The following is a 21591-nucleotide window of genomic DNA, read 5'->3' as shown; positions in this document are numbered from 1 at the left end:
GGCAGCAAGCTAGACTATCGACCCTCTAGATTTCGCCCCGTAGTGGCATGACATTCGAACCCAGTGCTTTCACATTTGACAGTACATCAATACACACTCTCGCAACACGAACCGTACGACTGGTAACAATCATGCAGGTACAAGAGACTGTCAAAAGTTTGATCAGCCACTGACCATTGCACTTTTTACGTCAAACTGACAAACCACTTTTCAGAGCATCATTGCGTAAAATTTTACACGTCACAAATACCTCTACAGAAGTCAACGGATATTGCCCCTTTTGTCCACGTTGGAACTCCTCCGTCACATGGTGTACACGATTTGCTGCCATAGTTGCTCTGGTAGCTACCTCTAGGACACGATAGGCATGTTTCTAGACCCGTAGGGGAATACGTCCCTGGTCTGCAAAGATCTGAACAAAAACATAAACATTGTCAAAATTGTTGTGTATTGCGCTAAGAAATTCTCTCCGTCACTGCAAAATTTTCCTTTTTTTCAAGACATTATTTGAGCTACCATCTAAACAACTCATCACACAACCCTATACTTCCTGATTCGAGTCCAAGGTTTCAATTATTGCACGAAGCGAGGCACGATTCATTTATGCAAATGAGATTTTGCGTAGCCAAGGGTAGTGGAGGTAGCGAACCATGATTTCAAAGTTTGATCTATTTTTATCTACTTAGCAATTGTTTAAAAGTATAGTACTTGCTAAATGTCAAAAAATTACACCAAAATAGCAACCTTTCTGCAGCTTATGACAGATACAAAATACCAACTTACTTTTGCATTCGAGGAATGATGAGGATCTCTCATGTTCAGTTGACATTCCAGGCGGGCATTGTTTACACGACGTCATGGACTCGGCGTCTTGAAACCAACCAATGCCGCATGCTTGGCACGTGTTCGTGTCTTGGTTCAGGTAACTACCTGCTTGACAACGCACTGCAAATAGGAAGTTAAGTCCCCTTTAAGTTGTTTAAAAGAACAAACACACTATAGATTTCGCAAATAAAGAAAACGTAAGTTTACGGGTATTCACATTTATAAATGTGAATAATGAATAAAAACTAAGTAAAACATACGCATCGACTATCACGCCTAATTGGTGTGATGGGACCAATATATTGTATTTCGACATAATTTAGGAAAAAGAAGGAAACAATGTACTTCTTTCTTGAGAGAAAATGATGAAAATACCATCAATAGTTATAGCTATTGTCACAAATCATGACCTCGTCAGTAATCACTGACAACCAGGACGTATCCTCTCCTTAACAGTGGGTATGCTGGTATACAAATAGGCTCAAATCAATTTCAGGTATATATACTCTGAAAGATGAATTGGATATGGCTTGCCTTGCTGTTAACCTCAGTGCGGTTTACTGTATACTTACTTCCATTGGATGATTTTACTTATAATTGCAATTGTCAAGTTTAGCAAGGTGTTAAAGGTACACAGTCACCTGTAATCTAAATATGCCCATATATGGTGTTATGTAGGTCATTTCCCCCCACACTCATCATGACCTGAGTTCAATTAGTCTAGAACATTCTCAAGGTCACTACCCTCAATGACCTCACAACCTTGAATTCAATTTAGTCATGTTTGGAATGTTCTGGAAAGTTGATTAGTTGTGTAAGAGAGATAATTTTAGAACAGTAATTAGCATGTCAATAAAAGTTCTAGATTGTTCTTATATGCCTTTATAAAAGGGACGTGCTCAGCTTCCAGTCAGACTTTTGGGATCGTGTCTCTTGTGTGTTACTAAACTCCAGCAGTAGTCATTCTCAAGACTTTTCAAGACCTTCACTGTCAACGCTGGATTTATACTGTGGACTTTGTGCAGCTTCAAGCCTGCAAGCCAAAGGACTGTTCATTCATCCGACTGACTGTTACAACTCTGAGACTGGAGCTCTTGCCGTCCCAGCTGAGATAAGTAGTCTGTACACTTTTAAAGCTTGTACTCTATCCCTGACTTAGGCAATTAGTTTTATTTCGTAATAAATTTTGTTTAAACGTTAACTGCTGAGTTCACCCTTTTGTTCGTTTTCTCTGCACGTAACAAATTGGGGGCTCGTCCGGGAGACGAATATTTTGAGCCGTTTGACAACATTTTGCCTACCTTTTCAAAACTACTGTATACTGTGAACTCAGCGAAATTCAATCATGGCGGAATTCAAGCCAGACGAATTTATGGATGACCTTGATCAGGACACATTTAATTCCCTCAGAAAAGACAACCTCATAGCACTGGCAAATTTCCTTAAAGTGGAAGTCAAAAGATCTATGCGCAAGCGAGAGATACAGTTCAAGATTGCAAAACATTTAGTTAATTCAGGCCATTTTGAGGAGTCTGCCCTAAAGATTATGAACCTGAGTCTTCCTTTGAACTCAGAAAATTAGAGTTAGAAATACAGGCAGATTTGGACACGTGAAAAGTTAGCAATGGAAGAAAGACAGAAAAGAAAAGAATTACAAATGAAAGAAAAAGAATTGCAAATGAAAGAAAAAGAAAGGCAGGAAAGATTAGAAATGGAAGAAAGACAGAGAGAAAAAGAATTGCGATTAGAAGAACAGCGATTGCAGGTAGAAATAAAACGTTTAGAGCTTGGACAGTCAGGAAAATTCTTCCCTTCAGACAAGTTTGACATCACTAAGCATTTCAGGTTAGTTCCCCCTTTCCAAGAAAAGGATGTTGATAAATATTTCCTTCATTTTGAGAAAATTGCTCAGAGTCTGAACTGGCCTAAGGAGTCCTGGTCTATGCTTTTGCAGAGTGCTTTGGTGGGTAAAGCCAGAGAAATTTACATTCAGTTGTCAGTAGAGCAGGCTTCAAATTATGATTCTGTGAAGGAATTAATTCTCAAGGGTTATGAGTTGGTGCCTGAAGCTTACCGTCAGAAATTTAGGGATTGTGAGAAGGTGAAAGATCAACTTATGTTGAATTTGCTCGAACAAAAGAACAACTGTTTGATCGTTGGTGTTCTTCTGAAAAGGTCAGTCAGAATTATGACAAATTACGACAGCTCGTTTTGATTGAGGAATTCAAAAGGTGCATCCGGAGTGACATCAAGACGTTTATCAATGAACAAAAGGCAGATACATGGAGGTTGCTGCACGTTTGGCCGATGATTATTCATTGACCCACAAATCTTCATTTCTCAGCAAACCATCCCAGTCCTTTTCATACAGAAACAATGCAGGTAAATTTAACTCCCTCCTTTTCATCCAAGAATTTCTCAAAGGAGAGTAGAAAATCAAATGACAACAGTTCACAGAGTTCAAATAACACTCCCACATCATCAGATCCCAAGTCTCAATCTCCTTCTGACAACAGTTCGGTACACTTTCTTGTAATTATTGCAAGAAAGACGGCCATTTAATGTCAGAGTGTTTCAAATTGAAAAGAAAACGTGAAGGTCAAAGTGGTCAAAGTGGATCTAAGCCCACCGGCTTTATTTCTTCATCAACTCAATTAGAGTCTAATAATGTGTGCAACACATTTTCTGAGGTTAATCCCTCTCAACCCCAATTAATGAGGTCAAGGTCAATTCTTCTCAAGATAGCATTATGGGTATTTTCGAACCATTTATTCACGATGGTTTTATATCACTTTCTAGTGATTTCTCTTCCGCTACCCCTGTCAAAATTTTAAGAGATACCGGGGCTTCCCAGTCTCTTTTGTTGGCAGATACCCTGCCGTTTTCTGAAAAGTCATTTTCAGGTTCTAAAGTTCTTATTAAGGGGGTAGATTGCAATGACTTCATTCCTGTTCCTCTCCATAATGTCTATTTGTCTTCGGACTTTGTTTCTGGACCTGTGACTTTAGGTATTAGGCCTTTTTTGCCTTTTGAAGGGATTCACCTTCTTCTTGGAAACGACCTTGCTGGGGACAAGGTCATCTTACTAATCCACTTGTGACTGATAATCCTAGTTTAGATCAAAATCCAGAGCCAATAGAGGAAGACATTCCCGGCCTTTTCCCTCATGTGCCATTACTCGAGCCATGTCAAAGAAAACTTCCGAGAATCAAAATACTCTCAAAAATAATGTCACAGATGTTGACTTAAATGACACCTTTCTCAGTCAGGTGTTTGACACGGATCATTCCGTTATCCCTCGTGGATTTGAAACTTCCAGTAAAACTTCTGCTGACCAAAGTCAGACATTTTCTAGATCAAATCTCATTGCAGAACAACACAAAGACCAGATATTTTGTGTTTGTTTGACAGGGTAGATGATGAAGGTAAAACTTCAGATAGCTCTGTTTCCTATTATACAAAATCTGGTATTCTCATGCGTAAATGGAGACCTCCAGATGTTTTGGTTGATGACGATTGGGCTATAAAACATCAAATGTGTGGTTCCAAAGCCCTATCGTGCTGAAATATTGCGCCTGGCCCATGAAACGCCCTGGGCTGGTCACTTAGGAGTCAGGAAAACTTATCATAAAATTCTCAGTCACTTTTATTGGCCTAATCTCAGGCAGGATGTAGCACATTTCTGTAAAACTTGTCACACATGTCAAATGGTAGGAAAGCCAAATCAGACCATTCCAAAGGCCCCTTTACAGCCAATTCCGCATTTCAAGACCATTTAAACCAACCAATTCTGCATTTCAAGAACCATTTAGTAGGATACTAATAGACTGTGTTGGGCCCCTACAAAAACAAGATCAGGAAATGAGTACATGTTGACAATTATGTGTACATCAACTCGGTTCCCAGAAGCCATACCACTGAGAAACATAAAGACAAAGACTATAGTGAGAGCTTTAGTCAAATTTTTCACTTTATTTGGCCTCCCTAAATGTGTCCAGTCCGATCAAGGCTCCAACTTTATGTCTGGTATTTTTCAACAAGTAATGGATCAGCTAGGCATTAAACAGTACAGGTCATCCGCCTATCATCCAGAAAGTCAGGGTGCTCTTGAGCGATTTCATCAAACTTTGAAAAACATGATTAGGACCTACTGTTTTGACACAGAGAAACAGTGGGATGAAGGAATTCATTTTTTGCTCTTTGCTGTTAGAGAGTCAATTCAGGAGTCTCTTGGTTTTAGCCCATTTGAGCTTGTATTTGGACATACAGTCCGTGGCCCACTTAAGCTCATTAAAGAGAAATTCCTATCAGACGATGATGATTGTCTGAATATTTTGCAATATGTGTCAGATTTTCGTACAAAACTCTCTAAAGCATGTGAATTAGCCAGAGAAAATCTTGAGTCATCTCAGCAGTCAATGAAAACCAAATACGATAAAAACATCTCAAAACGGAAGTTTGAACCAGGTCAAAAAGTTCTTGTTCTACTTCCAATTCCTGGCAAACCACTCCATGCTCGTTACTTTGGGCCATACCTAATTGATAAGAAATTAAGTGATTTAAATTACATCATAATAACACCTGACAGGCGAAAACAAAAACAGCTATGTCACATAAATATGCTTAAGCCATATTTGGATAGGGATAATCCTACTATAACTCAGCCTGTCAGTACCGTCAGTTCTGGCCATTATGAAGATAGTGATACTGAAACTGACTTGAGTGAAAATACTCTAAACTCAAAGCTGGCTCGGTCAAGCTTCAGAATCAGAAATCCTGGAGAAGCTGGAGTCTACAAAGTTGGCACACCTCCAGCCAGAACAACAACAACAGGTGAAAGAACTGCTCCACGAATATAAACACCTGTTTCAAGATGTTCCAACGAGGACAAACGTCATCTATCACGACGTTGATGTTTGGGACAGTAAGCCTGTAAAACAACATCCATACAGACTGAATCCAACAAAAGCAAAATATCTCCAGGAAGAAGTCAAATACCTGCTGGACAATGACTTTATTGAACCCAGTAAAAGTAACTGGAGTTCGCCGTGTATACTTGTTCCCAAATCAGATCACAGTTATCGTATGTGCACGGACTTTAGGAAGGTCAACACTTTAACAAAGACAGACACTTTCCCAATCCCGAGGATTGATGACTGCATTGACCGAGTGGGAAAAGCCAAGTATGTGACGAAATTTGACCTACTGAAGGGATTTTGGCAAGTCCCTCTGACGGATCGTGCTCGTGAAATATCCGCCTTTGTTACACCAGACGGATTGTTCCAGTACAAGGTGATGCCATTCCGAATGAAGAACTCTCCGGCAACGTTCCAATGGTTGATCAACAACGTCATATCCGGGCTAGACGGGTGTGCAGCCTACGTTGACGACGTCGTCCTGTATAGTGACACCTGGGAGGAACACATCAAGCTCATGCGGAAGTTCTTTGAGAGACTGAGTAAAGCAATGTTGACTGTCAACCTTGCCAAATCTGAGTTTGGTTGGGCGAGGGTAATTTACCTCGGACATACTGTAGGACAGGGTGAGGTAAAACCTGTTGATGCCAAAATCAGTGCCATTTCAAGTTTTCCCATACCAAACTGCAAACGACAACTGATGTGCTTTCTCGGTATGGCTGGTTACTACAGAAAATTCTGTCCAAATTTCTCCGCAATTACTGAGCCTTTGACTAACTTACTTAAAAAGAAAGTAAAGTTTGTTTGGTCAGAGCAATGCCAACAGGCATTTGATACACTTAAAGCCATACTGCAAAGTGCCCCAGTGTTGTCTGCACCAGATTTCACTTTGCCATTCAAATTAGCTGTAGATGCTAGTGATACGGCTGCTGGTGCTGTTTTATTGCAAGAGGATAGTCATGGTGTAGATCATCCTGTTTGCTATTTTTCACGCAAATTTAACAAATCCCAGAGAAATACTCTACAATTGAAAAAGAGTGTTTATCTTTGATATTAGCTTTACAGCATTTTGAAGTTTATGTTACTTCTTCAAATCAGCCAATAGTGGTTTATATTGATCACAACCCTCTTGTTTTTCTGCAGAAATTTAAAGGCAAAAATCAGAGATTGCTAAGATGGAGTTTAATGTTACAGGAGTTTAATCTTGACATTAGACATATCAAAGGCAGAGACAATTTAATTGCAGACTGTCTCTCTCGTATTTAGAGTTTATTGTTGTTCACTTTCAAGAAATTTTATTGTTGTTCACTTTCAAGAAATTTTCCTTTAGAGTAAAACAAATTTGAGTACTTAAATCCTTTTCAAGATTACATTTGTAAAAGAAAGATTTTTCTTTGAAAAATTTTCTTTTTTTGAAGAGGGGGTGTGTTATGTAGGTCATTTCCCCCACACTCATCATGACCTGAGTTCAATTAGTCTAGAACATTCTCAAGGTCACTACCCTCAATGACCTCACAACCTTGAATTCAATTAGTCATGTTTGGAATGTTCTGGAAAGTTGATTAGTTGTGTAAGAGAGATAATTTTAGAACAGTAATTAGCATGTCAATAAAAGTTCTAGATTGTTCTTATATGCCTTTATAAAAGGGACGTGCTCAGCTTCCAGTCAGACTTTTGGGATCGTGTCTCTTGTGTGTTACTAAACTCCAGCAGTAGTCATTCTCAAGACTTTTCAAGACCTTCACTGTCAACGCTGGATTTATACTGTGGACTTTGTGCAGTTTCAAGCCTGCAAGCCAAAGGACTGTTCATTCATCCGACTGACTGTTACAACTCTGAGACTGGAGCTCTGCCGTCCCAGCTGAGATAAGTAGTCTGTACACTTTTAAAGCTTGTACTCTATCCCTGACTTAGCAATTAGTTTTATTTTCGTAATAAATTTTGTTTAAACGTTAACTGCTGAGTTCACCCTTTTGTTCGTTTTCTCTGCACGTATCATATATGGTCAAAGGGGCGTTCTTGGTATTCAAAATGCCCATGTGAGGGCGCTGCTTTTAAAAAGCAGCCACCCACTTAAATTTGTGATTGGTTAGATTTTCTCTTTCCATGGTGTGGCAAAATCGGAACAGGTGACAGTATACCTTTTGGTCTACCCCTTGACGTTTGCTGAATTTCATTTATAAGCTCTTATCTGAAGATTGTAACCTCTCTATTACCAATACCTCGAATTTTTAATGATGGGAGCATATTAATACCACTCTTTATAATGCTCAGGGATCACAGTTACTATCATAAACTACATCGACAAATATAAAGATATTGTTTTGTCCTTACATTTTACAGTGACGGTAAAATTACAGTGGACATAATTATTGCTCTCATCCCAAGCCTTGTAGGAGACCTTTGTTGCCTCTCCTCTGTTGAAACCTGTCCCGGGTTGACGATCTGTAGTGACAGTCACGTATCCAGAGTTGTCTTCAAATGTAGGCACTTCCCAAGAGACGCTAGTCATGGCGTTCAAACTTTGTACCTCAATATCCGTCGGGCAGGAAATCACTTGTGGCGGTTCATCGTCTGAGCTCATTTGTAAACGCAGATCACATATGAAAAAAAAAACTTTACTTGAATTATATTCTCAGTGAATGTCTCAAATTTGTATTTGCACTGTATATCTCGAGAATTCAAAGCTCATCAGTCGTAATGATGCATCTTAAAAAATTATCCATTGATTATTGGAAAGAATCACCTGCTAGGGACGCTTTGAAAGCACTTTTCTTCGCAAGGAATGTTCAAAATGAAAACTACCGAATATCAATACGTACAGTTGTTTCGATAGCCCGTTATATTTCCTCATACGATTCAGAAATGTATCTCCAAAATTTCAAACAGTCCGGCTCAGTCTTTGCAGCTCCGTTTCCTGAACACGAATCCATCCACGATCTCTGAGAAACAGGCCAAGGTTGAATGGTAAAGGTGGTCATAGCAAAACTCGTCGGATTCTTTCCTCTTCCGTGCAAATTAACAAAGACAACTTTAGATCATGTTTGATAATGTTACATAATGTTGAAATCATTGTGTCGGTAAATAAAATAGGACAACATACCTATTACAGTAACCACAAACTTGCACACGCTTGTCAAATTCACATCGTCCCTTGCGGTATACGTCACTTCGGCGTTGCCAATGCTGAAGGAAAATGGCGGTTTTGTGTGTTCCGGGTGTACTTTTATGGCTGGGGTGATTCCGGTGTTATCGCTTGCTGTGGGTTCTTTCCACAGGACATTGGCAGTTGCCTTGTGAAATGCCGTCGTTACACTTTGATCTCCTGGGCAACCATGGAGTTCTGGCGGAACGATATCTAAGCTCACGAGAAACGAGAAATATTGTAACATACCTAATTCATAAATCTCTATCGTGATTCATCAATTTTCGGTCACGAGGTATGCGCGTCATTTTGGCGCGGATACCTGCAATCAGTCGTTACCAGTTAAGAATTCTGGAAACTTTTAACCGAGTCGTTAAGGAAACTTTTAACCGAGTCGTTAACAACTAGGACAACTCTTACATCGGTAAGTTTGAAAGTACCATCTACGCATACACACGTTCAGGAAAACGTAAAGAGAGATGTCGTTGTTGTTCCTGAACGACACGAGTGATAGAGGAGGAAAAATTATTTCGGGAAAAATAGATTAGGTGTGTTAAAACAACATAAATTGACTGTCATATTCGGGTAACAGCAAGCATTTGTTTCCCCATGGCCTGAAAGTCGCCAGCAGCGAGTTTTCCTCTACCGTGCTGTTACCGTCATGACTGGTCAATATTATGTTTATATTTAAATTGATGCTGAACGACATTTGCGGTATAAATGTTTGGATATATTTGTTGCCAATTAATATGATATTCAAATAAAGCTGAGCAAATTCAAACATTTCATGAGAGAAAATGCCAAGAGAGTTTGACCGGTTGACCTCGCTGTTAATTTTATGCAGGAAATTACAATAACAATGCTTGGTCGAATGACGCAGTGCCTTGAGGGTGGGATCACCGGTGGTATATGGGGAGGAGTACCTTCCCGATGGTGATAAGTGGTGCAGATTACCGTCGCCTAGGTGACTGGCGTATACGCGTGCCCAAAAGACACCTATGGTTACACCTATGGTTGATTTCCTATTGACCAGTCCACCGTCCCTCCACCCACATGACCAGTCGGATGGCAGAGTTGCAGGCAGAGTTGCAAATACCTGGACTGAACCATTTGGTTTTTTGTGGGTGTCGGTGGTACTTTGACAATATAAGTAAAGATGCACATATATTGAGTTTATTGTCTTGTTTATGAGCGGCCAGTATTTCCAACAGCGTAAATTATGTGCATTTGCCCTTGAAGGAATAAATAATTTTCGAATAAAACATCGCGAATGTAACTACATTCCTTAAGCTCGACGTACACTTAAGTGCCCCAAAGAACCATGAAATCGCCCGACTTTCGATTGAAGAGATGAGTTTTGCCAAACCGCGTATACAGAAAAAATGGCAGATGACTTTATTTTTAGAATCATAGACAGTATAGCGAGATGTAAAAAATGTGAAACAGGCTCCCCACCTAACTATCCTAAATGTTTTTGTGTCGAGTTTGTGTTTGATTCGTTTCGAAAATGTGTTCCTACATTCTTATCCGATTGTTTGTGTTAATGAAATGTTTGTTTCGCTTTGGATATTTGTAGAGAAGTTTGGATTAGTGTGTACGGTAATGTTTTGTTTGTGTGGGGAAAGCTTATGGCGAGACGCAGCCGGACCTATGTTGTTACAAAAGTTGATAGAGTCGCCCTTTGACGCTTGCTTTTCGAAACCCGAGTGTGGTTTCTCATCAGTCGCAGTGTAGATTCTTTCCTTAGTTTGTGTTTGTGAAAATTTATTTTAATGCATTTTAGTGGTCTTGCTTTCCGATTAGCGAGGCAAGTATATTAATTTGGTCACGTTGTGAGTCCGTTTGGTGGTTCGGTTTATTTGTTCTATATTTCTTTACTTCGGTAAATTTTGTTTTGACTGGTGTGTCTTTTAGATTTTTGCGGAGGTTTGTGAATTTTTAGGCAATAAGTACCACTGCGGGGTACGGATTTTATGTTTATTGGATCAAGATACTTACAAGTATCCTGGTTGATGTGCTTGTTCTCGTACATTTTAATTAACAATTCGTTTACTTTGTTTACTGTTTGTTCTGACTTGTTGTGTATAATACTGAGTGTTACGTAATTGCCTTTCGCATTCGAGTACGTAATCGTTTGTGTTGACAATAACGAAAAACCGACCCTTGTCGAAGGGTTATTTTCCCAAAATTTGTCCAATGTTTGCAAGCTGGTTTATCGCGATTCTTTTGGCACGCGACATGTTTTGTTTCCTTGTTTGAAAGGGTATCTCTAGAAGTGCGAGTTTAGAAGCTTCAGATAGCTTTCAAGTTTGTTTTTTTTTGTTGTTCGTGGAGTCCAATTTGACTTTTCTTTGAATTGGTGTTGTTGCGATTGTTTGTGTCTCACGATGTAGCGTAGTCACATTATACGACTTTATTTGTTGAAATCCTGAGGTGGTTTTATTCTGTTTGGTTTTGTTGGTGTCCGAATGAATTTTAAGGCTTTTGCCTAGTACTATTTTTCGGAGTTTCATAGTTTGAGCGATGATAGGTTGTTGTTGAATTTCATGTTGTTGTCGGCTTTTCTTTGGAAATAGCTGATTTATTTCCACGGCCATGTTTTCTGTTACGTTACTGTGATTGTTTATTTTGTATTTAATGTTGTGTTTCAGTTGTTTGATATGTGTACGATTTTTGTTATTTCTTTTAAGTGTTTGTGTGTTCTATGTCATTTTATCGTATTTTTTGGTAGTTCCCTTTTTGGAGTATTTGGTGGCCCTGAAAAGGGCCGCTTGGTATTTGTTTTTGTTAGCGCTTGGCGCGTTTGTTTTGGCGATGAGTCTAGCTTTTTATGCTTCTTTTCGCCTATTCGATGTGCTTGGTAGTAGGTGTTTGCCGCCTTCTTGTCACTGTGTGTGCGTACATGGACAGTCTGCATAGCCCTTGAATGTGGTCTCGATTTTGATCAAACTTACAATTTAGGAGTATATTATCAAAACTGATAAATGATTTATGTGATTACTGTAGCTATAGATAGGCTACATTCAGGACGGGCAGCGACGGGCAGTAATTAGTAGGCAAAACAGGTGGTTTTCACCGTGGGCAGAACTCGGTGCAATGATACTGAACATTAATAGTAAGCCTGTCACCTTGAAGGTGAAACACCGTGGGTGGAGGGACGGTGGGTGAAACAAGGACTTCAAACACACGATGGTACAAACAACACCACAAGTGAAACGTACACATAGAAATACACGCGTTCCTACGTTGTGCCCACCCGGGCCACGCGATTAAAATATGACTGATACTGCTGGATAGTGTTAATTGGGTCGGTAAACAGTCAATTAATAGTTTAATTGACTACCTGGGTGATTGGCAGGTCGTGTCCAACGACGCATATGCAAAGCAGGCCAAAAGACAAAAGCCCCCAAAGTTATTGACAGCTGGCCAGGGGCCACCATGAATACGTAATGAAGCTTCACTACGCAGAAACTGCGTAGTGACTCAGTTTCGTTGACACAAATTTTCAATCAAAAGTTTCACATAGAAAACAGGGTCTCACACCCAACATGTGGTACATTTTCTAATAGGTCTATATTTGAAGGTAAAAAATTTTGTTTAGTTGTCAAAACATGCATTGGTATGTTTGTTTAAGTCAAAAACATGTGATTTTGAATTTTTCACTTAAAAGAGTATAAGTAAGAATTGGCGACACCCCTAAGTGATCTGGTAACGGCACTAGATAGCTGGATATACAGGGGGAAAAACCGTGTTTTGGATTTTTGAAATTCGCTTTTGTTTCTGCACAGTGAGCCTTCGAAGTGTGTGTGAACTGTCGGATTTTCGCATAAATTATCGGCTTTTGTTCACGTTTGTCAAGTTATCGTCACTTCAGGGGGGTTTATCAAAAATCTAAGACACGGTTTTTCAGGTCTATTCATGAAGTGTTAGCATGCGAAAAATCGGGGAAATCCGCCCACGCGTCGCCGACTTACACTCATTTGAAGGTGCGCATACATAGCAAAAATCGGAACTGAGAAAATCGACGATTTGTGTAAACGTCCCATTTTTCACACAAAATCGCCGAAAAAAGTCGGATTTTTGTGCATTTAAAAAAAATTATTCGATCTGGGTCTAGGTTAAATATTGGGCATCAGGTTAGAGAATTTCTGACAAGTCCTAAACATTAGTTCGCCTAAAAATGATGAAAATTGTGCGTAGAAACGTGAGGCTGGTCAGCGTAAGCGGTGGGTACTATTTACACGATAAACACTAGAAAGATAATTCAGGGCATAATCTGTTTGTCAAATACGTATCTAGCTTATAATTATATTACCTGTACACTGTTTGGTAACGGTTAGAGTCTGGTTACAAGACGAGAAAAGTTTTAAAAAATCATACAGCCGGAATGGTTTACAGGTCTGCGTTCTGCCGACGACGCGCGCTCGCTCTCTCGCAAGCGCTCGACTTCCGGTCTAACAGCCCGTAATTTATGCACGTACCAAGTGTGAAATGGTTGCACAGTTCATTTTAGTGCCGATTTTTGTGCCTATAGTACAAGACGTCACTTGCTTGCTTGCTTGCTTTCGGAGATGAGACGACCAACTCTCGATGCTCTAAAAAATTCTATAGTTGAGAAGTTCAAGGAATGCGGGAAAGTCGCACTTGTTTTTGTGGTTTTCACATGTGATCTGCTGCAGTCCTTTTGCTCACCATAAAAAATGACCGGGTTTTCGTGCGCTATTTCGCTTTCCACTGTGACATGTACTATTATGGCCTCGGGTATGAAACCAAAATCAACTTCAGTTACACGTAAAAGCGATTCTTCATGACTTAAAATAAACGACTGAGGCGATACTCGACAGATTCACTCATTGTAAAATTGAAACGGCGACATATCGCGACACCCAGCGACACTCTCTTGACCACAGATAGAAATTGACAGGCAACGATCGTGAAGCGACGTTTCGCGTACGTTGCTGTGCTCTAGACCGACATAACAGTGTCGGATTGACAAATTGGACAAACCATGCTTCCTACATCCATGGACAAACTAAGTCCAAGATATGGGCTGCTGTTATAGAACCATATTTTCCAGTGAAGATTAAATAGATTTTCTTTGGACGGCAGTGTAATCTATAGCCCGGCGTACGATGCTATGTGTTCCGCTACAGCTAATCGCCTCGCTCACCACAACCCTGCAAAGACCCGTACGTAGGGTCGGTGACTTCAAATCCATTTTGGGACTTGACGTAAAAAGCCAAATTACTGTCGAAATTCAGCGTTCTTGGGCCCAAGTCGTATCCCTGCCTACCTGAGCTACTCGATCGCTTCCAAAAATGCCAGTCTTTTATTCACTTTTCGTAAATAACCGTCGATGTCGGCAACTCTCTCGCTAGCCCTGTGTACGATGCTGTGTGTTAGCTGTAGCGGCCAACACACAACATCGCGTCCATCAGCTTTCCATTTTGCTTCTTCGGCCCCCGTTTGCGTTTTCTACACTGCTTATACTGCCGGCAGTCATCAGCCATGTTGGATAGCGTCTCTTATGAAGACGTGCGCGCATGCGCAACATGGTGCGTAAAAATTTACATAATCTCCTCAAGGTATAACGATAACGCTGACAGTAATCCGGACCGTTAAAACAAAAAGAAAATAATAACTCGCGCAGTGGTTAGAAGGCCGTGTTTTCACTAAAATTTAAGACATTTTCCAGTACAATGTTACCTAACAGTTTTCTCTAATAAAAAGATCATATTTCAGGGGTTCAGAATATGAAATAATCACAAAATCGCTAAAATTTACAAAGGAACCCGAGTCACTACCTTAACCGGTCAAACTCTCTTGGCATTTTCCGGCATGAAAATTGACGTTTTTCAAACTATAACATCTCATGCGACTTTTCACAATTGCATATTTCGACGTAGCGACTGGTTTCGGTGATCTTGTATATGAGGCAGAGAGTGTTACAGGTAGTTTTCAATTTTCGACATTTCTGTGTGTATGTAACATTTCCCCTCGCCGAACCTGTCTAATATACCCAGCATATGGACAACACAAAATTTACTAAAGCACCTTCCTTCTTTTCTATATGGCAATCTTTTAACAATTCTGCAGCTGTATTAAAATTAAAAGGGACTTAGTGTATGTAACGACATAAACCATACCTTGACACCATCTCGCTCTGTTTGCATTTGACCACTGTCCCGTTGCTAAGCATTCTGTTGTATCGTCCCCGCGCAGTCCATAGCCTTCTTTACATTCGTAGATACACACTGATTTGTAAGGCATAGATGTAGTTTCACAAGATGATGGTCTCATAGTGATTAGTTTCTGACTGCTGAGTGGTGGACACGTCTTTACTGTAGCCGAAAGTATATGAACATTGGATGGAAATCAGCCATCGGGAAATAACTGTTCAGAGATTGCTATCTTTTATGCCACAGCTGAAGTGATGTATGGGCTACTCGGGAATCAAAATTCAACTCATGAAACGTAAGGTCTGAAAAATTTTCTTCAATCAAGATCCTTTTTTTTACTTGGTGAACATTTAAATACTCCCGCCTAATACTCACTTTTTCCGACATTTTTCCCGTGAATTCCACACATCACGGCTTTCGCCTTCAGTTTTTGTCTCGCGACTGTAATCTTTTTCATAAAAAATATTGATCAGTCTATATGGAAAACGAAGAGTTAAAGACTAGCAGGTATACTTAGATCCAATTAGCAAATTTGATTTACTTTTACAGGTAGGCACTACGTCAGTCCATCGTTCATTTCCACCATTCAGTTCGCATCTCACTTCAGCAGAACCAAGCAAATCGAAACCGCTTTTACAAGTAAACGAGCAGGTTGTTCCGACAGCATTGTCCAATGAGTCACACACCTTGTCACCATTGGTTGGCGCTGACAGGGCCTTACAAGTGATCTCTGTCAAGACAAAATTCCGAAGTCATAAATTTCAAAATGAGGTTCAAGGAATGAATCAATCTCTACAGTTACTCATTTGAGATAGATAAAAACTTCTTAAAATGGTAAATGTAGTAAACAAGAAAGAAAAGCGCTCGTTGTATGTATTGAACATATCTGCATCAGCACTACTTTCTCTGATTCGGTATAGGCCTATCGGCATTTGATGGATCCTTGACTTTTTAAATCCAATAATTATGGAAATAAAAAAAAACTTTAGTATCTTATCGACAACATTTTTCTGATGCCACAGACTTATACAAAAACAAACAACAACAATTATATTCACGGAAAACCGCAGTTAGAGCAACTTACTTATGCATGTGAACGGGTTACCAGACCAACTGCCATCCTCGCGACACGTCCGTTCCGGTGCGCCGCCAACGGCGGGGCGAAAGAGATTTTGATCACACTTGAAGTTACACGTCATCCCGAATGAATTATCGCATTTGGTGATTAAAACGCCTGGAGACTCTTGGATTACTGGGCATTTCACGACTAAAATAAAGTTAAAATTATTAGTAGTCTACTGATCAGAACTGCTGCGCTGGCCAAACGAAGCAATAAGTGAAAATTTGAAAGAAAAAATGTTTAATCATTCATTCATTCATTCACGAACGTCTACAAGAATATAAACATAAAGCGTAAAAATTATCGCAAATACCAATGATCTACATGCCACTTTTCTGTTCAAAGGTATGAACTCTGATGTTTGCCGAACTATTTAAGGTCGAATGCCCCTCGGGAATATATTCGGACTCAAATGTTTACAATCTAATCTATAACTTAAGGCGATTCATTTTAAAGCTCTTGGGGTAAGAAAATTCCTTACCGTCTCGGTTTTTCGAAAACAGAAAATTTTATTTTTCACCTTAGATTTAACAGTGTTGGCGGCCATTTTGAATTTCAAATATCGGTATAAGTATGCAAGTATATCGGTATGTTCTGTGAAGTCTGGTTTTTTTCCTCGATTTGGTAAGAGAATGGTTGAAAGTTTCATTCAGGAAAGTTTGAGCAAAAAGCTTAAGTCTTTCACTTTCGAGGCGCGTACTACCATAACACTGATAGAGAATAACTTACTTTGACAGTTTTCACCAGGTCTTCCGATGTAGCCCGTGTTACAGTGACACTGTCTGATCGATGAACTTCCGGTACTAGCAGTGTTGGAATTCAGCGGACACGGTGTGCATTCGAGATAACCACGTTTCTCTTTGTAGGTCCCATATGGACATTCTATCGCGTGGCGAGAAAACATATTTTAATCATAGGACAACTCTCTCATGAATTATCTGATGTATTTGAACAGAATAGCAGCTATAAAACATATTTTTACAAATTAGATGGCGTCCATAGCTTGTATTTGAATTTATCAATTACTGTTCAAAACTACTTTTTCCACTTTCCTGAATAATGTTCCAAACTTTCTAAAAAGGGATGGACAGTATAACTTTACCATTTTGTAAAAATATATTAAGTTCGTTTCCTTTCCCAATTCCTGATTACGCCTGGTTGTGGCAAAAGTTGATAGACATCATGTAGAACTCGAAGTCAGCTGGGTGCATCGTGATGGCTAAAGTTTAGGTAGAACATAAGATACTACATGCTGTTATAAAAGTAGGATGCACATTCTATACAAGTTAGTTCAAATGTGTAACAAAGAGATGTACTAGTATCACTTCTATCACGTTACATATTGCAGATTATTTGATGTCAGACCTGTACAATTTCCTTTCAATCCACTTCCAGTGTAGCCCGGTTGACACGCGCATTGATATTTACCACTGCTGGTACCGCATGCGCAGTTGGCGTTGACGTCACAGCAGTCGTCGTCCGGGCACAGTACGTTGCAGATGGTGACATTTGCTATAAGATCCCACTTCTTGTCCTTGATATCTAGAATTTTCAAAAATCGTGTTCATATGTTCGAACATGATGATGTGTGGAGTATGCATCGATTTCCATATTGTACAAGTTGAAGACATGGACGTTCAGCATATTTCGCCACAATATAACATTGATGTAGTCCCAAGATAAAGGATTCAACCTTTAGGCTTGAGCTACAAAACTAAGTTTAAGAGCATGTGTAATCATTGTGCAGATCAGATGTATCTTGATTATAGCTGCGTTAACGTGTAATGGGCAGGGGATCGGAGGAATTGAGATGAGACTCGACAATACTTTTCGGTGGAGGAAGGCGTATAAACTATCGGGTTGTGACAGGGGATCTGAAACTAATATGGGTCTCTTTGCACAAGCTCACGGTAGTTTCCTGCTTTTCTGACTTCGCTATACCTTGTCAACCAGTCAATTTTAGTGTCAACTGCAAATCCAGTTGTTGATAATAAACATTCATTTGTGCATATGCTTATATGCAAACAGAATAACTTTTTCAATGATTTGAAACGTGTAACTCTGAGAAATAACACTGTAGACTTTACATGTAAAAACTATAGATGTCAAATCAGGAAAAGTTACAAAATGTGAAGGCAGATTAGGCGTTATATGCTAATCTCTACTACTTTATGTAAATTATTATGAAATTGTGGATTTGAAGTAAAAACTACACCCATATCTTACAGACGTACATTTACCGTCTGTGCCACGTATCATGCACCAGCACTTTCTGTATACTGTCTATTGAGCTCACAATATATAAGGTCTGTCATTCAGTGATCATTGAAAGTAAATCCATATTATCCGAACCCGTCATAGTCCCGATCTAAGATGATTCGATTTATTCCGTTTTTATCATAAAGACTTTGTACAGGTTGGTAACATAGGTCTCAAGTTGAAACAAACCTAAATACCAGCACGTAACTTGTGTCTATCTTTGCTCTGTGTTCTTGCCACCTGGCCAAAATACTCCAGCCTCTCTGAAGTTTATACTTGGCTAGAAATTATTGATTGAAAAATACCTTAAAAACTGAAAGCCATTGCTCAATTGTTTGTAGACTTATCGTAGGATTGCTTCATTAATACAACATATGCCAAAAACAACTGTACTTCGGCAAATCAGTATTATCGATATCTGTGTAAGAATCAATATTCTTGCCGATTTAACACAGAGTTTGTCGTTATAGCTGTTCTTCAACCCTACGCTGACTGACCCACGTACGCAAAAAGAACGACAGAGTTTTAAAAGCGCAAGTTCAACTCCACCTTCAACTTCAACCATAGGCGACCTTTCACTAACTTGAAAATGGACCTTCAAATACTTGAAAAGAATATCGGTAATGAACAACACTATACATAGTTACGCACGATGTTCCGAAATGTCTAGTTCAAACACAGTCTAGATACGTAATAGCTTCAATTTAGTAATTGCATAGCTCTAATATTGTACAAGTGCCATAACGCCATATCCTGATTAATAGCTCACCTACCAGAGCTGATGCGTTGTCCAAACGCTTTGCTGTTGGTCAGGCTGTCAAGTTTGAAGACGTTATCCGCCGTGGCTACGTCGATCAGTTCATCGTCATTAATATTGTCCCCTACGCCCACTGCCAAGATCTCAACACCATTGTTCCGAAGACTTTCACCGGCTGATCTCGGATTTGTATTGGCCCTACCATCGGTTAAAAGTATTACAAGCCTATACCAGAAAGATATAATTTTGACGGATCATATTATACTGAAAACTCTTGAAATGTCAAGAAAATTACATGTCATGACGTAGTTAAAGAACACAGAGGTTATGCAGGAGTACAAAAGAATGTCAGATGTCAGATCAAGATATTGTCAGCTTTGTTTACAGCTCCAGTATTTAATCATCAAAGTCTCCAATTAAGGTAGAACGCGTCTCGGGGTATCATTTTACAAGTGGTATAGCCACCAACTGATAACTCCAAATTACCGTACAAAATACACAGAGCCATAATTACAAGGCATCTGTGTTTTATGTACTGCTATTTGACGTCATCAGTTTGTGGCTATACCACTTGTCAAATGATGCCCACCTCGGGGACAGACACTCGGGCTTTAAAACTTTATCAATTCTAGTCTGATCTAACACTTGTGAGGGTTCACTTTAAAGCTCTTGTGGTGAAAGAAAACTTGTCACCGTTTCCTAGTTTTTCGAAAATCGAAACTTTTATTTTCTCCATAGAGTTAACACAGGGATGGCGGCCATTCTGAATTTAAAATATCGGGAAATCTTGGGTTATTTGTCTTTCTAGTGCCAAAATTTGCACGGTGATCCCAAATTTTCATTCTTGGTTTTGACAGATGATGGTTGAAATATTCATTGTGGTAAGTTTGAGCAAAAGGTTTAAGTCTTTCACTTTCGAGGCGCATATTACTTTAAAGTCAAACATGAACAGTAAGAATTAATAATGAGCACAATCTAGAACCTAGATTTTACAGACACTCTCCAATTTTTATTTTACCCTAATCAAGGTTATTGTACACAATTGCCCTAGTTTATAGAACAGTAGCTACATATTTCGAAGATTTTAAATGAACCATAATTTCTTATTCTCTCCTAATGTTTATGTAATACTGCAATGCATATTGCTTCGTTTACCAACATTCCCTGTTGTCCTAGCCACCCTTTGCATCACTAAGGAGCCTATTCTCATAATTTTCAAAATGCACTGTATACCTAAAAAGAATGTACAGTCACCTGTAATCTAAATATGCCCATATATAGTCAAAGGGGCGTTCCTTGGTTTTCAAAATGCCAATGTGAGGGCGCTGTTTTTAAAAAGCGGCCACCCGCTTAAAATCTGTGGTTGGTTAGATTTTCTCTTTCCAAAATTGGAACATGAGAAATATACCTTTAAATACAGTTGTGACTTACTTTTTTGCCAACTGTCTGCCTGAAGAAAGAATGACCAGTGCCTCCAATAGAGCTTCTTTGGTGTTTGTACCACCTCTTGGGTACGCAATTTGGTTCAGCTCATCCAACAGTGAACATTTGTTTTTCCCAATCGAACTGCTGATGTAGTCGATGTTTCTCTTCGTGAAATCAGAGTACGTCGCTACTGCAACGCGGACGTCATCCTTTGATATACTGAAAATCGAGGACATCTGTCGGATAAGATTAATCTCGAGGTAAAAGTGGGATTTCGAAATACTACCAGATCCGTCCAACAGGAATACGACATCACTCTCATTTCCAATGTATGGCTTTATTTTTTCCAGAATCCGCCCACCTTCCGTGTTGAGCTCTGACTCTGCCGCGGAGCGCTGAGTCAGTACGAGGATGGAAACAGTCACAGCAAGGAATAGTACAGCGTCTACAGATATATGCATCTTCACTGTTCAGGACAGATGATATCACCACAGTGACAACTGTACTCTGAAAACCCCAGTACTCTGAAGCCTGTAACTCGCTTCCCTTTGGTTCGCTGAACCAAAGTTATGTCATCTAGACACAGAGAAAACCGATGAAAGCTAATGTTACGCCCATGCTGTATTAATAGTTAGGTTGTTTATTGATATGAACATGTGCACAATCACAACGTTTCCGTATTTATCGTGATATCAACTGATACAGAGATTACGTTTATCTCAATTACGAGGATTTCCGACCCGAGAATGTTTTGTCTAGTCGCGTGATTCTCAGGAAGATGGGAAATAGAACATGCGTTCCGGAACACTTCATGGTGCGCATGACTTCTTAATATCAGGCAATGCTGGCCGCGCAATTTATCGTTTACTTCCGTGTTCTTCAGAATCTCTTAATTAGACTTTTATCCCTGTTGCTTTTGTAACGGTCATGTGATTGGCAACCGACATAGACATTAAACATTATAC

General features: G+C 39.5%; 1 protein-coding gene across 1 annotated transcript in view; it reads right to left on the bottom strand.

The window, feature by feature from the left end:
* LOC139131862 (sushi, von Willebrand factor type A, EGF and pentraxin domain-containing protein 1-like) overlaps nucleotides 1-21198 on the bottom strand; it is a 49652-nt gene extending 28454 nt beyond the window's left edge. The window contains exons 1-11 of the mRNA XM_070698152.1: nucleotides 20633-21198; nucleotides 19218-19426; nucleotides 17551-17727; nucleotides 16915-17067; nucleotides 16150-16332; nucleotides 15607-15795; nucleotides 15033-15227; nucleotides 8845-9099; nucleotides 8076-8315; nucleotides 784-945; nucleotides 251-412 (exon numbers count right to left, since the gene is read on the bottom strand). Of these exons, the coding sequence (XP_070554253.1) occupies nucleotides 251-412; nucleotides 784-945; nucleotides 8076-8315; nucleotides 8845-9099; nucleotides 15033-15227; nucleotides 15607-15795; nucleotides 16150-16332; nucleotides 16915-17067; nucleotides 17551-17727; nucleotides 19218-19426; nucleotides 20633-21087 (2380 nt within the window). The 5' untranslated portion in view covers nucleotides 21088-21198. The remainder of the gene's footprint in view (nucleotides 1-250; nucleotides 413-783; nucleotides 946-8075; nucleotides 8316-8844; nucleotides 9100-15032; nucleotides 15228-15606; nucleotides 15796-16149; nucleotides 16333-16914; nucleotides 17068-17550; nucleotides 17728-19217; nucleotides 19427-20632) is intronic.
* Between the last annotated feature and the right edge of the window lie 393 nt (nucleotides 21199-21591).

Source organism: Ptychodera flava, chromosome 4 (assembly GCF_041260155.1).
Source record: "Ptychodera flava strain L36383 chromosome 4, AS_Pfla_20210202, whole genome shotgun sequence".
NCBI classification, from domain to species: Eukaryota; Metazoa; Hemichordata; class Enteropneusta; family Ptychoderidae; genus Ptychodera; species Ptychodera flava.
Note: the sequence above shows the minus strand (reverse complement) of the source record. Positions and strands in the feature narration are given on the sequence as shown.